General features: G+C 41.3%; 1 protein-coding gene across 1 annotated transcript; it reads left to right on the plus strand.

Moving 5' to 3' along the window:
• The first annotated feature begins 1,284 nt into the window (after positions 1-1,284).
• Positions 1,285-14,287, plus strand: LOC142374333 (uncharacterized). Its single transcript, XM_075457971.1, has 12 exons — positions 1,285-1,360; positions 1,565-1,738; positions 4,667-4,817; positions 4,929-5,008; positions 5,213-5,386; positions 8,315-8,465; positions 8,577-8,656; positions 8,861-9,034; positions 11,963-12,113; positions 12,225-12,304; positions 12,509-12,682; positions 13,017-14,287. Exons 2-12 carry the CDS (start codon positions 1,722-1,724, stop codon positions 13,204-13,206), a joined length of 1,422 nt encoding a protein of 473 aa, XP_075314086.1. The 5' UTR covers positions 1,285-1,360; positions 1,565-1,721; the 3' UTR covers positions 13,207-14,287.
• Positions 14,288-16,975: the final 2,688 nt, after the last annotated feature.

The following is a 16,975-nucleotide window of genomic DNA, read 5'->3' on the forward strand; positions in this document are numbered from 1 at the left end:
TTATTTAGTTTGAATGAATTTGATTTAATTGGATTACAATGAATAGGATTTTAATTGGCTTAATCTGGACTGTATCTTTTGAATTCCCACAAGATGATATTTATTACTCTTATTTCTACGGAGAAATCCTCCATCCAGATTCTCATGTGTTTTGTTGTTTTTGCTTTATAGTTAGGGGTGTGCAAAATAATCGTCATGACGATGCATCATGATTCTAATTTTCGCGATCTACTGCATCGATTCTTTAGCCTGGCGACGCCATCCTACGTACTTCCGCCCAAAGATTTTGGCTCCGCACATAGTCTGGCCAAATCCCCCTACCTCGGTTCGCTCAGTGTTTTGCCAATCAGCAAACAGTTGCGAGTGGTGACGCAGAACTCACGCGCGGAGTCTATTGTAGTCTATATAATTGTAGTTCAACCGCAGCGGAAATAAACATGGCGACGGAAGAACGCTAGAAGCTATCCATGAAGTTGTCTCAACTCTGGAGAGCATTACACAATTAAAACAAGAGCAAGAGGAATGCCTCGTCAATTTTGTTAGTGGCAAGGATGTCGAAGCTCTCCTTCCAACTGGCTTTGGGAAAAGTTTGATTTATCAAATGGTACCGGTATAATGAAAGCGGATGTGGGAAGCGTGATTCGCGAGCTAGAGCCTCGCGAGAGTAAGCATGAACCTCGGCGCATAACCAACGTCATTTCTAAACATTATGATTGGTTAAGGGAACTCCGTTACTCCAATGAATTTAAGTTGCTGGGTAAGGTCAGTTGGAATGCTCTTTGAAATGGAAACACAATGCATAAATGTAATCATTTCCAGATCATTAAAAACTGTTTTATTTAGGGTAATGATTGTATACCAGGGTAAAGGTTCATGAAATTTTGCCAAAATCTCTACTTTATTATGTTGTTGTTGGAAAAACTACTTTAAGTAGTTAAACCCAATAATTTCACCGTACATTTGCTTCTGGCAATAAAATGTTTCAGTTTGCTGATGTCATTTTTCATCACATTGTTAGATCCCCGGATATGACAGAAGTTGGGGACTATAGCCCAGGAAACTCCGGTCAGTTGTCTCCACAGCCGGCGGCGACGCCTCAAATCAGCACCACCCTCCACAAATACAACAATGGCTTCATAGATCCCCAGCTGACACCAAACACAACAAAGGTGATGCTCAATCTTTTCACATTAGGGATCCTTTTTCTAGTGTACTATAATTTGTTTTGACGGAAGTTTGATGATCTCATTGAGACATATTTTAATGTCTGTGTTCCTCAGATCTCCAGCAGTAATCACAGCAGTTCTTCCTCTGTGACTGCTGCTGCTAATGGACAAGACACTGACCACAGTCTACCAAAGTAAGTTTAATATTCAGTTTAGAAAGAACATTTCTGCCATTGCTGTTTCATCCAAATCTTCTTTTGGGTATGAAAATGACTATAATTTATGCACATCTACTTTGTTGTATTGATATTTGCATTATTTTTTTCTTCTGACACTCTATAAACGTGTTACTTCAGCATAAAGTTTTGATCAGTCGCTTGTATTCTTTATGTTTGCAGCAAAGTGTACCGTGGTTCCTCTGCTGTTACCTCTTTACCTTCAGCTACTGCTACAAAACGGGAGAGTCAGGGTCACAAAAGGACTGCTGATCATCTGAGAAAGGAGAGTGACAGCTCAGAGTTCCAGCACTTTAAAAGATTTAAACAAAGCTCGACAATGCACCACAAGAACAGGTTAGTATTGGTGTCTTTGACTTTGTGCTGACTGAAAGTCCTGCCTCTACTCAGAAATGTGTTCACATAAATGTTAGATCACTTAGATGTTTGAACTTCACAGCACAGACAGATGTACATTCTTACTTTAAGATCTGTACCTGCCAGCAGGGCATGCATCACTGCAACTTATTTAGAAGTCTTTTAGAAATCTGGAGGCATGTACCCTGAAGCAGCTTTAGTGGCTCATTGTGAATCGAGTTTATCAGTGTTTATTGACATGTTCTGATGGTTAATCTCATGTTCAGTTTTGGAATTGATGGTGTTCACGGTGTTTTCTGTCCATCCCTTGAAGCTCTAACATGGACTCAGACGGATTCACGGATCCAAGAACATTAAAGAAGAGGAAGCGCACGGACATGGACCCTGAACAGTATACAAGCAGAGAAGAAAGGCAGAGCTGTAAACGATGTTACTTGGACAGTAAAGACAATCTACAACTGAGTGCGCGCCAGCCGGTCGAGGCAGATGGCCGTCCGTCCTGAGTCTGGTTCTGCTGGAGGTTTCTTCCTGTTAAAAGGGAGTTTTCCTCTCCACTGTCGCCTCGTGCATGCTCAGGATGGGGGATTGAATTGAAGACGATTTTCAGTGAGATCCGTTGGTTTTCTTAGCTAGGCAACTTTTATTTTTTATTTGGCATTGTATGAATTGGAACACCTCTGTCTACGTCAATTTTATCGACTTTGAAAAGGCATTTGACAGTGTAGACCGTAAGCTGTTATGGAGTTTAATGGCACACTATGGAATACCCACTAAATACATAAACATCATCAAGAGCTCATATCAGGACATGCAGTGCCAAGTGCTCCACCAGGGACAAACACAGAAAACATTCACCGTGCTCACTGGAGTGAAACAGGGATGCTTACTTTCTCCTTTCCTATTCCTCCTATGCATTGACTGGATCATGAAACAAACAACCCACAATAAAAAGACAGGCATCCAATGGAGTCTGACAGAACAACTAGAAGACCTGGATTTCGCCGATGACATTGCTCTACTCTCACACAATCACCAACAGATGCAGGAGAAAACCCAACTGCTTGAAAAGAACGCAGCAGGACTGGGGCTCAAAATAAATGGAGGGAAAACCAAAATAATGCGAGTAAACAACAAAAGCACAAGTCCCATAAACATCAGGGACAGCCCTTTAGAAGAGGTCGACAAATTCACATACCTAGGAAGTGTAATTGCAGTGGATGGTGGAACAGAAGAAGATGTGAAATCAAGAATAGGGAAGGCAAGAACAGCATTCAACATATTAAATAAGATCTGGAAAGCCAAAAACATTTCACTCAACACCAAGCTCAAAATCTTTAACTCCAACGTCAAAACAGTGCTGCTATATGGATCAGAAACCTGGAGGACCACCAAACAAATCATCAATAAGCTGCAGACCTTCACCAACCACTGCCTAAGACGCATCCCCAGGATCTTCTGGCCCAACTGCATCAGCAACACCAGCCTGTGGGAACGCACCAAGCAGGAAACAATAGAGGCACAGCTCATGAGGACGAAGTGCAGCTGGATTGGACATACCCTGCGAAAAAACAACACAGCTATAACCAAACAGGCATTAACATGGAACCCACAAGGCAAAAGAAGCAGAGGGAGACCCAAGAACAACTGGAGAAGGAGCACAGAGATGGATGTAAAGAAGAGGGGACTGTCGTGGAAACAGCTGGAGAAAATGGCACAAGACAGACGAGGGTGGAAAGTCATCATTAATGACCTATGTTCCGAAAGGAATATAAAGGGCTAAGAAGAAGAAGAAGAAGATGAATTGGACTTGACTGCTGGGATAGGCTCCAGCCCGCCCACGACCCAATCGACGGATTCAACGGTATAGATAATGGATGGATGAATTGGACTTATTTAGTTTGAATGAATTTGATTTAATTGGATTACAATGAATAGGATTTTAATTGGCTTAATCTGGACTGTATCTTTTGAATTCCCACAAGATGATATTTATTACTCTTATTTCTACGGAGAAATCCTCCATCCAGATTCTCATGTGTTTTGTTGTTTTTGCTTTATAGTTAGGGGTGTGCAAAATAATCGTCATGACGATGCATCATGATTCTAATTTTCGCGATCTACTGCATCGATTCTTTAGCCTGGCGACGCCATCCTACGTACTTCCGCCCAAAGATTTTGGCTCCACACATAGTCTGGCCAAATCCCCCTACCTCGGTTCGCTCAGTGTTTTGCCAATCAGCAAACAGTTGCGAGTGGTGACGCAGAACTCACGCGCGGAGTCCATTGTAGTCCATATAATTGTAGTTCAACCGCAGCGGAAATAAACATGGCGACGGAAGAACGCTAGAAGCTATCCATGAAGTTGTCTCAACTCTGGAGAGCATTACACAATTAAAACAAGAGCAAGAGGAATGCCTCGTCAATTTTGTTAGTGGCAAGGATGTCGAAGCTCTCCTTCCAACTGGCTTTGGGAAAAGTTTGATTTATCAAATGGTACCGGTATAATGAAAGCGGATGTGGGAAGCGTGATTCGCGAGCTAGAGCCTCGCGAGAGTAAGCATGAACCTCGGCGCATAACCAACGTCATTTCTAAACATTATGATTGGTTAAGGGAACTCCGTTACTCCAATGAATTTAAGTTGCTGGGTAAGGTCAGTTGGAATGCTCTTTGAAATGGAAACACAATGCATAAATGTAATCATTTCCAGATCATTAAAAACTGTTTTATTTAGGGTAATGATTGTATACCAGGGTAAAGGTTCATGAAATTTTGCCAAAATCTCTACTTTATTATGTTGTTGTTGGAAAAACTACTTTAAGTAGTTAAACCCAATAATTTCACCGTACATTTGCTTCTGGCAATAAAATGTTTCAGTTTGCTGATGTCATTTTTCATCACATTGTTAGATCCCCGGATATGACAGAAGTTGGGGACTATAGCCCAGGAAACTCCGGTCAGTTGTCTCCACAGCCGGCGGCGACGCCTCAAATCAGCACCACCCTCCACAAATACAACAATGGCTTCATAGATCCCCAGCTGACACCAAACACGACAAAGGTGATGCTCAATCTTTTCACATTAGGGATCCTTTTTCTAGTGTACTATAATTTGCTTTGACGGAAGTTTGATGATCTCATTGAGACATATTTTAATGTCTGTGTTCCTCAGATCTCCAGCAGTAATCACAGCAGTTCTTCCTCTGTGACTGCTGCTGCTAATGGACAAGACACTGACCACAGTCTACCAAAGTAAGTTTAATATTCAGTTTAGAAAGAACATTTCTGCCATTGCTGTTTCATCCAAATCTTCTTTTGGGTATGAAAATGACTATAATTTATGCACATCTACTTTGTTGTATTGATATTTGCATTATTTTTTTCTTCTGACACTCTATAAACGTGTTACTTCAGCATAAAGTTTTGATCAGTCGCTTGTATTCTTTATGTTTGCAGCAAAGTGTACCGTGGTTCCTCTGCTGTTACCTCTTTACCTTCAGCTACTGCTACAAAACGGGAGAGTCAGGGTCACAAAAGGACTGCTGATCATCTGAGAAAGGAGAGTGACAGCTCAGAGTTCCAGCACTTTAAAAGATTTAAACAAAGCTCGACAATGCACCACAAGAACAGGTTAGTATTGGTGTCTTTGACTTTGTGCTGACTGAAAGTCCTGCCTCTACTCAGAAATGTGTTCACATAAATGTTAGATCACTTAGATGTTTGAACTTCACAGCACAGACAGATGTACATTCTTACTTTAAGATCTGTACCTGCCAGCAGGGCATGCATCACTGCAACTTATTTAGAAGTCTTTTAGAAATCTGGAGGCATGTACCCTGAAGCAGCTTTAGTGGCTCATTGTGAATCGAGTTTTTCAGTGTTTATTGACATGTTCTGATGGTTAATCTCATGTTCAGTTTTGGAATTGATGGTGTTCACGGTGTTTTCTGTCCATCCCTTGAAGCTCTAACATGGACTCAGACGGATTCACGGATCCAAGAACATTAAAGAAGAGGAAGCGCACGGACATGGACCCTGAACAGTATACAAGCAGAGAAGAAAGGCAGAGCTGTAAACGATGTTACTTGGACAGTAAAGACAATCTACAACTGAGTGCGCGCCAGCCGGTCGAGGCAGATGGCCGTCCGTCCTGAGTCTGGTTCTGCTGGAGGTTTCTTCCTGTTAAAAGGGAGTTCTCCTCTCCACTGTCGCCTCGTGCATGCTCAGGATGGGGGATTGAATTGAAGACGATTTTCAATGAGATCCGTTGGTTTTCTTAGCTAGGCAACTTTTATTTTTTATTTGGCATTGTATGAATTGGAACACCTCTGTCTACGTCAATTTTATCGACTTTGAAAAGGCATTTGACAGTGTAGACCGTAAGCTGTTATGGAGTTTAATGGCACACTATGGAATACCCACTAAATACATAAACATCATCAAGAGCTCATATCAGGACATGCAGTGCCAAGTGCTCCACCAGGGACAAACACAGAAAACATTCACCGTGCTCACTGGAGTGAAACAGGGATGCTTACTTTCTCCTTTCCTATTCCTCCTATGCATTGACTGGATCATGAAACAAACAACCCACAATAAAAAGACAGGCATCCAATGGAGTCTGACAGAACAACTAGAAGACCTGGATTTCGCCGATGACATTGCTCTACTCTCACACAATCACCAACAGATGCAGGAGAAAACCCAACTGCTTGAAAAGAACGCAGCAGGACTGGGGCTCAAAATAAATGGAGGGAAAACCAAAATAATGCGAGTAAACAACAAAAGCACAAGTCCCATAAACATCAGGGACAGCCCTTTAGAAGAGGTCGACAAATTCACATACCTAGGAAGTGTAATTGCAGTGGATGGTGGAACAGAAGAAGATGTGAAATCAAGAATAGGGAAGGCAAGAACAGCATTCAACATATTAAATAAGATCTGGAAAGCCAAAAACATTTCACTCAACACCAAGCTCAAAATCTTTAACTCCAACGTCAAAACAGTGCTGCTATATGGATCAGAAACCTGGAGGACCACCAAACAAATCATCAATAAGCTGCAGACCTTCACCAACCACTGCCTAAGACGCATCCCCAGGATCTTCTGGCCCAACTGCATCAGCAACACCAGCCTGTGGGAACGCACCAAGCAGGAAACAATAGAGGCACAGCTCATGAGGACGAAGTGCAGCTGGATTGGACATACCCTGCGAAAAAACAACACAGCTATAACCAAACAGGCATTAACATGGAACCCACAAGGCAAAAGAAGCAGAGGGAGACCCAAGAACAACTGGAGAAGGAGCACAGAGATGGATGTAAAGAAGAGGGGACTGTCGTGGAAACAGCTGGAGAAAATGGCACAAGACAGACGAGGGTGGAAAGTCATCATTAATGACCTATGTTCCGAAAGGAATATAAAGGGCTAAGAAGAAGAAGAAGAAGATGAATTGGACTTGACTGCTGGGATAGGCTCCAGCCCGCCCACGACCCAATCGACGGATTCAACGGTATAGATAATGGATGGATGAATTGGACTTATTTAGTTTGAATGAATTTGATTTAATTGGATTACAATGAATAGGATTTTAATTGGCTTAATCTGGACTGTATCTTTTGAATTCCCACAAGATGATATTTATTACTCTTATTTCTACGGAGAAATCCTCCATCCAGATTCTCATGTGTTTTGTTGTTTTTGCTTTATAGTTAGGGGTGTGCAAAATAATCGTCATGACGATGCATCATGATTCTAATTTTCGCGATCTACTGCATCGATTCTTTAGCCTGGCGACGCCATCCTACGTACTTCCGCCCAAAGATTTTGGCTCCACACATAGTCTGGCCAAATCCCCCTACCTCGGTTCGCTCAGTGTTTTGCCAATCAGCAAACAGTTGCGAGTGGTGACGCAGAACTCACGCGCGGAGTCCATTGTAGTCCATATAATTGTAGTTCAACCGCAGCGGAAATAAACATGGCGACGGAAGAACGCTAGAAGCTATCCATGAAGTTGTCTCAACTCTGGAGAGCATTACACAATTAAAACAAGAGCAAGAGGAATGCCTCGTCAATTTTGTTAGTGGCAAGGATGTCGAAGCTCTCCTTCCAACTGGCTTTGGGAAAAGTTTGATTTATCAAATGGTACCGGTATAATGAAAGCGGATGTGGGAAGCGTGATTCGCGAGCTAGAGCCTCGCGAGAGTAAGCATGAACCTCGGCGCATAACCAACGTCATTTCTAAACATTATGATTGGTTAAGGGAACTCCGTTACTCCAATGAATTTAAGTTGCTGGGTAAGGTCAGTTGGAATGCTCTTTGAAATGGAAACACAATGCATAAATGTAATCATTTCCAGATCATTAAAAACTGTTTTATTTAGGGTAATGATTGTATACCAGGGTAAAGGTTCATGAAATTTTGCCAAAATCTCTACTTTATTATGTTGTTGTTGGAAAAACTACTTTAAGTAGTTAAACCCAATAATTTCACCGTACATTTGCTTCTGGCAATAAAATGTTTCAGTTTGCTGATGTCATTTTTCATCACATTGTTAGATCCCCGGATATGACAGAAGTTGGGGACTATAGCCCAGGAAACTCCGGTCAGTTGTCTCCACAGCCGGCGGCGACGCCTCAAATCAGCACCACCCTCCACAAATACAACAATGGCTTCATAGATCCCCAGCTGACACCAAACACGACAAAGGTGATGCTCAATCTTTTCACATTAGGGATCCTTTTTCTAGTGTACTATAATTTGCTTTGACGGAAGTTTGATGATCTCATTGAGACATATTTTAATGTCTGTGTTCCTCAGATCTCCAGCAGTAATCACAGCAGTTCTTCCTCTGTGACTGCTGCTGCTAATGGACAAGACACTGACCACAGTCTACCAAAGTAAGTTTAATATTCAGTTTAGAAAGAACATTTCTGCCATTGCTGTTTCATCCAAATCTTCTTTTGGGTATGAAAATGACTATAATTTATGCACATCTACTTTGTTGTATTGATATTTGCATTATTTTTTTCTTCTGACACTCTATAAACGTGTTACTTCAGCATAAAGTTTTGATCAGTCGCTTGTATTCTTTATGTTTGCAGCAAAGTGTACCGTGGTTCCTCTGCTGTTACCTCTTTACCTTCAGCTACTGCTACAAAACGGGAGAGTCAGGGTCACAAAAGGACTGCTGATCATCTGAGAAAGGAGAGTGACAGCTCAGAGTTCCAGCACTTTAAAAGATTTAAACAAAGCTCGACAATGCACCACAAGAACAGGTTAGTATTGGTGTCTTTGACTTTGTGCTGACTGAAAGTCCTGCCTCTACTCAGAAATGTGTTCACATAAATGTTAGATCACTTAGATGTTTGAACTTCACAGCACAGACAGATGTACATTCTTACTTTAAGATCTGTACCTGCCAGCAGGGCATGCATCACTGCAACTTATTTAGAAGTCTTTTAGAAATCTGGAGGCATGTACCCTGAAGCAGCTTTAGTGGCTCATTGTGAATCGAGTTTTTCAGTGTTTATTGACATGTTCTGATGGTTAATCTCATGTTCAGTTTTGGAATTGATGGTGTTCACGGTGTTTTCTGTCCATCCCTTGAAGCTCTAACATGGACTCAGACGGATTCACGGATCCAAGAACATTAAAGAAGAGGAAGCGCACGGACATGGACCCTGAACAGTATACAAGCAGAGAAGAAAGGCAGAGCTGTAAACGATGTTACTTGGACAGTAAAGACAATCTACAACTGAGTGCGCGCCAGCCGGTCGAGGCAGATGGCCGTCCGTCCTGAGTCTGGTTCTGCTGGAGGTTTCTTCCTGTTAAAAGGGAGTTCTCCTCTCCACTGTCGCCTCGTGCATGCTCAGGATGGGGGATTGAATTGAAGACGATTTTCAATGAGATCCGTTGGTTTTCTTAGCTAGGCAACTTTTATTTTTTATTTGGCATTGTATGAATTGGAACACCTCTGTCTACGTCAATTTTATCGACTTTGAAAAGGCATTTGACAGTGTAGACCGTAAGCTGTTATGGAGTTTAATGGCACACTATGGAATACCCACTAAATACATAAACATCATCAAGAGCTCATATCAGGACATGCAGTGCCAAGTGCTCCACCAGGGACAAACACAGAAAACATTCACCGTGCTCACTGGAGTGAAACAGGGATGCTTACTTTCTCCTTTCCTATTCCTCCTATGCATTGACTGGATCATGAAACAAACAACCCACAATAAAAAGACAGGCATCCAATGGAGTCTGACAGAACAACTAGAAGACCTGGATTTCGCCGATGACATTGCTCTACTCTCACACAATCACCAACAGATGCAGGAGAAAACCCAACTGCTTGAAAAGAACGCAGCAGGACTGGGGCTCAAAATAAATGGAGGGAAAACCAAAATAATGCGAGTAAACAACAAAAGCACAAGTCCCATAAACATCAGGGACAGCCCTTTAGAAGAGGTCGACAAATTCACATACCTAGGAAGTGTAATTGCAGTGGATGGTGGAACAGAAGAAGATGTGAAATCAAGAATAGGGAAGGCAAGAACAGCATTCAACATATTAAATAAGATCTGGAAAGCCAAAAACATTTCACTCAACACCAAGCTCAAAATCTTTAACTCCAACGTCAAAACAGTGCTGCTATATGGATCAGAAACCTGGAGGACCACCAAACAAATCATCAATAAGCTGCAGACCTTCACCAACCACTGCCTAAGACGCATCCCCAGGATCTTCTGGCCCAACTGCATCAGCAACACCAGCCTGTGGGAACGCACCAAGCAGGAAACAATAGAGGCACAGCTCATGAGGACGAAGTGCAGCTGGATTGGACATACCCTGCGAAAAAACAACACAGCTATAACCAAACAGGCATTAACATGGAACCCACAAGGCAAAAGAAGCAGAGGGAGACCCAAGAACAACTGGAGAAGGAGCACAGAGATGGATGTAAAGAAGAGGGGACTGTCGTGGAAACAGCTGGAGAAAATGGCACAAGACAGACGAGGGTGGAAAGTCATCATTAATGACCTATGTTCCGAAAGGAATATAAAGGGCTAAGAAGAAGAAGAAGAAGATGAATTGGACTTGACTGCTGGGATAGGCTCCAGCCCGCCCACGACCCAATCGACGGATTCAACGGTATAGATAATGGATGGATGAATTGGACTTATTTAGTTTGAATGAATTTGATTTAATTGGATTACAATGAATAGGATTTTAATTGGCTTAATCTGGACTGTATCTTTTGAATTCCCACAAGATGATATTTATTACTCTTATTTCTACGGAGAAATCCTCCATCCAGATTCTCATGTGTTTTGTTGTTTTTGCTTTATAGTTAGGGGTGTGCAAAATAATCGTCATGACGATGCATCATGATTCTAATTTTCGCGATCTACTGCATCGATTCTTTAGCCTGGCGACGCCATCCTACGTACTTCCGCCCAAAGATTTTGGCTCCACACATAGTCTGGCCAAATCCCCCTACCTCGGTTCGCTCAGTGTTTTGCCAATCAGCAAACAGTTGCGAGTGGTGACGCAGAACTCACGCGCGGAGTCCATTGTAGTCCATATAATTGTAGTTCAACCGCAGCGGAAATAAACATGGCGACGGAAGAACGCTAGAAGCTATCCATGAAGTTGTCTCAACTCTGGAGAGCATTACACAATTAAAACAAGAGCAAGAGGAATGCCTCGTCAATTTTGTTAGTGGCAAGGATGTCGAAGCTCTCCTTCCAACTGGCTTTGGGAAAAGTTTGATTTATCAAATGGTACCGGTATAATGAAAGCGGATGTGGGAAGCGTGATTCGCGAGCTAGAGCCTCGCGAGAGTAAGCATGAACCTCGGCGCATAACCAACGTCATTTCTAAACATTATGATTGGTTAAGGGAACTCCGTTACTCCAATGAATTTAAGTTGCTGGGTAAGGTCAGTTGGAATGCTCTTTGAAATGGAAACACAATGCATAAATGTAATCATTTCCAGATCATTAAAAACTGTTTTATTTAGGGTAATGATTGTATACCAGGGTAAAGGTTCATGAAATTTTGCCAAAATCTCTACTTTATTATGTTGTTGTTGGAAAAACTACTTTAAGTAGTTAAACCCAATAATTTCACCGTACATTTGCTTCTGGCAATAAAATGTTTCAGTTTGCTGATGTCATTTTTCATCACATTGTTAGATCCCCGGATATGACAGAAGTTGGGGACTATAGCCCAGGAAACTCCGGTCAGTTGTCTCCACAGCCGGCGGCGACGCCTCAAATCAGCACCACCCTCCACAAATACAACAATGGCTTCATAGATCCCCAGCTGACACCAAACACGACAAAGGTGATGCTCAATCTTTTCACATTAGGGATCCTTTTTCTAGTGTACTATAATTTGCTTTGACGGAAGTTTGATGATCTCATTGAGACATATTTTAATGTCTGTGTTCCTCAGATCTCCAGCAGTAATCACAGCAGTTCTTCCTCTGTGACTGCTGCTGCTAATGGACAAGACACTGACCACAGTCTACCAAAGTAAGTTTAATATTCAGTTTAGAAAGAACATTTCTGCCATTGCTGTTTCATCCAAATCTTCTTTTGGGTATGAAAATGACTATAATTTATGCACATCTACTTTGTTGTATTGATATTTGCATTATTTTTTTCTTCTGACACTCTATAAACGTGTTACTTCAGCATAAAGTTTTGATCAGTCGCTTGTATTCTTTATGTTTGCAGCAAAGTGTACCGTGGTTCCTCTGCTGTTACCTCTTTACCTTCAGCTACTGCTACAAAACGGGAGAGTCAGGGTCACAAAAGGACTGCTGATCATCTGAGAAAGGAGAGTGACAGCTCAGAGTTCCAGCACTTTAAAAGATTTAAACAAAGCTCGACAATGCACCACAAGAACAGGTTAGTATTGGTGTCTTTGACTTTGTGCTGACTGAAAGTCCTGCCTCTACTCAGAAATGTGTTCACATAAATGTTAGATCACTTAGATGTTTGAACTTCACAGCACAGACAGATGTACATTCTTACTTTAAGATCTGTACCTGCCAGCAGGGCATGCATCACTGCAACTTATTTAGAAGTCTTTTAGAAATCTGGAGGCATGTACCCTGAAGCAGCTTTAGTGGCTCATTGTGAATCGAGTTTTTCAGTGTTTATTGACATGTTCTGATGGTTAATCTCATGTTCAGTTTTGGAATTGATGGTGTTCACGGTGTTTTCTGTCCATCCCTTGAAGCTCTAACATGGACTCAGACGGATTCACGGATCCAAGAACATTAAAGAAGAGGAAGCGCACGGACATGGACCCTGAACAGTATACAAGCAGAGAAGAAAGGCAGAGCTGTAAACGATGTTACTTGGACAGTAAAGACAATCTACAACTGAGTGCGCGCCAGCCGGTCGAGGCAGATGGCCGTCCGTCCTGAGTCTGGTTCTGCTGGAGGTTTCTTCCTGTTAAAAGGGAGTTCTCCTCTCCACTGTCGCCTCGTGCATGCTCAGGATGGGGGATTGAATTGAAGACGATTTTCAATGAGATCCGTTGGTTTTCTTAGCTAGGCAACTTTTATTTTTTATTTGGCATTGTATGAATTGGACTTGACTGCTGGGATAGGCTCCAGCCCGCCCACGACCCAATCGACGGATTCAGCGGTATAGATAATGGATGGATGAATTGGACTTATTTAGTTTGAATGAATTTGATTTAATTGGATTACAATGAATAGGATTTTAATTGGCTTAATCTGGACTGTATCTTTTGAATTCCCACAAGATGATATTTATTACTCTTATTTCTACGGAGAAATCCTCCATCCAGATTCTCATGTGTTTTGTTGTTTTTGCTTTATAGTTAGGGGTGTGCAAAATAATCGTCATGACGATGCATCATGATTCTAATTTTCGCGATCTACTGCATCGATTCTTGACGCCAAGTATTGATTATTATTATTATTTTTTTTTTTTATGCCTTTAATGATAGGACACATGCAATTGATGCATTTCGCTGCAATTGATGTTTGCAATATATATATATTTAATAGTTTATAAAGCCTATGCACTTTTTTTTGTCTGTACTGATCATCCCTATTTTGTTATTTTAAGTTCTTTAAATCCTATGCACTTTTTGTGATGAGTGTGTCCAGTAATAGTAATATTTGTGTCTAGTAATATTTGTTCTAATGGCAATACCTCCAAAAGTTGTTTCAATAAATTAGGGGTGTGCAAAATAATCGTCATGACGATGCATCGCGATTCTAATTTTCGTGATCTACTGCATCGATTCTTGACACCAAGTATCGATTATTATTCTTTTTTTTATGCCTTTACTGATAGGACACATGCAATTGATGCATTTCGCTGCAAGGGATGTTTGCAATATATATATATATTTTTAATAGTTTCATAACGCCTATGCACTTTTTTTTTGTCTGTACTGATCATACCTATTTTGTTATTTTAAGTTTTATAAATCCTATGCACTTATTTTTGTCTGTACTGATCATCCCTATTTTGTTATTTTAAGTTTTATAAATCCTATGCACTTTTTGTGATCAGTGTGTCCAGTAATATTTGTTTTAATGGCAATACCTCCAAAAGTTGTTTCAATAAATTAGGGGTGTGCAAAATAATCGTCATGACGATGCATCGCGATTCTAATTTTCGCGATCTACTGCATCGATTCTTGACACCAAGTATCGATTATTATTATTATTTTTTTATGTCTTTAATGATAGGACACATGCAATTGATGCATTTCGCTGCAAGGGATGTTTGCAATATATATATATTTTTTTAATAGTTTCATAACGCCTATGCACTTTTTTTTTGTCTGTACTGATCATACCTATTTTGTTATTTTAAGTTTTATAAATCCTATGCACTTATTTTTGTCTGTACTGATCATCCCTATTTTGTTATTTTAAGTTTTATAAATCCTATGCACTTTTTGTGATCAGTGTGTCCAGTAATATTTGTTTTAATGGCAATACCTCCAAAAGTTGATTCAATAAATACCGTTATGAATTGATTTGCTTTGAGTTATGTATCAATTGAAGACACTATCCAGATCATACACAGCCAGTCAGCCACTGGTATTAGCTGTATTTTGTTTTTTTAAGTATGTTCAGGGAAAATATCGCAATGCATCGCGATGCATCCCAATAATTCAAGTATCGTGATGCATCGTGATAGTATCGCATCGTGGCATGTGAATCGTGATTCGAATCGAGTCGTGACTTCTTTGCCAATACCCATCCCTATTTATAGTATAGGTCACTTTGAGGCACCAAAAAAAAAAAAACAGCATGTGCATTTAATATGATACATGCTCACTTTAGGCTTGGTGGTTCCTCTTCTGTGAATTCAATATAAACACAAGAAACTTGTGCTAAAGAAATAAAAAATAAAATAAAATAAAATAAAGGACCAGACTCAGTGAATAATTTCCTACACTCCGTATTATATGGATCAATGAGCAGTGCTGACCAACATATCATTGGGGTCATCAGGTGGAAACCTCCTTTCATCAGTGTTTCATCTAGTTGGGCCCACGACACCTCCAGGAGGCTAGACAATGACCACTGGCGTCCCAGAGTCACCCCCCTAATGCCAGCCAACACTGCCCCTCACACCACAACAACCATAATCTACCTCAGCTTCTCACCAACTGCACACCAGTTACAGCGGGGTGGGGATGCAAACCCTTGTTCGGGTAGGGGTAATGAAAATATAGAGGGTGCCAGAGGTGGAGGAAGGACAAGACACACTAGCAGATTCAGCAGACAAACTCACCTAAACAATCCTATATTCACTAACAATGCCAGCAAAAACAAATCCATACAACTCACTCCAAGCCAACTCACCCAAAATGGCCGCCTGGTTTCAAAAGGATCACATGTGCCAAACCCTCCACTTAAATAGCTTGAACTTCTTCTTTACTTTTTCAAAAGTCTGTTTACCCTAAGTGCCCCCCCCCCTGCTGGGCCCCCAGCTGCTATTGCATCTTCTAATCCAAATCCACCGGCTGGATTTTACTGCTTTATCTGAAACCTCCTGCACTATTTTTCTCGCACTCTGTCCACTTACACCCAGCTCCCTCAACAATGAGACAACAGACTTTGCAACAAATCCTCTACATCCTACTTCCACTGGACAGATTCTAACCTTCCATCCTCGCTGCTCTGCTTCTGCCCCCAACTCCACATATCTAAGCTTTTTCCTTTCATATGCTTCCTCTACTAATTCCTCCCAAGGAACAGTCAGCTCTATGAAATAGACTCTCATTCTACTCCTAGACCACAAGACTATATCAGGCCTTAGGTTTGTAGAGGCTATTTCCTGGGGAACAACAAGCTTATTTCCTAAATCTACCTGCATCTCCCAATCACAAGCATCCTCCAAGCTGCCGTGCCTCCTTATCGTCTTTTTAACTTTCTCCCCCTCTTGAACAAACTGAATTGCAACTCTCTGTACCTTGGACCCTCCTAAGTTTACCTGCCTTCGTTTATCTTCAATACCTGCTGCTAAACTTCTTAATACTTGGTCTTGTCGCCATACCGGCCTTGTGACAGACTAACCTTACAACCTGACAAAATATGCCTTAGAGTTGCAGTACCTGAACATAACGAACATAACGGGTCTCCATTTACCCAGAGTTTTAGGTTCTGGGGAGTTGGCAATACATCATATGTTGCCCCTATCAAAAATCTAATACTCCTTTCCTCCATACTCCACAGTTCTTTCCAACTAAGCTTTTTCTTTTCTACACCTTCCCAATTCACCCACCGTCCCTGCTTAGCCTGAGCCACTGCTTTTGCACCCCTTAACATTTCCTCCTGTCTACGAATCTGCTCAACAACTAGCTTTCTCTTCTCCTTGGGACCTGCTCTACTCCACACTGGTTTGCCGGGGCCAAGCCCCAAGCCTCCCCGGCCTATTTGCACATTACCCACAATCTCTGTGTGTCTCAGAGTTGCTTCTGCCTCCTGAGCTGCCAATCTTGGTTTCCACTTACTCCCCTTGGTTGGGTTTGGAACCACCTTACTGAAAATATATTTATAAAAAGAAAATCCTGAAAATTGTCAACATTAGGGTCATAAAGTGGTATCCAGCAGAGGGCGATGTATGTTAAAATAAATACATTCAAAGATTACAGATATGAATTACTTTTTCATCATAAATGTCAACTCTTTTATGATT

This window comes from Odontesthes bonariensis, chromosome 23, assembly GCF_027942865.1.
Source record: "Odontesthes bonariensis isolate fOdoBon6 chromosome 23, fOdoBon6.hap1, whole genome shotgun sequence".
NCBI classification, from domain to species: Eukaryota; Metazoa; Chordata; class Actinopteri; order Atheriniformes; family Atherinopsidae; genus Odontesthes; species Odontesthes bonariensis.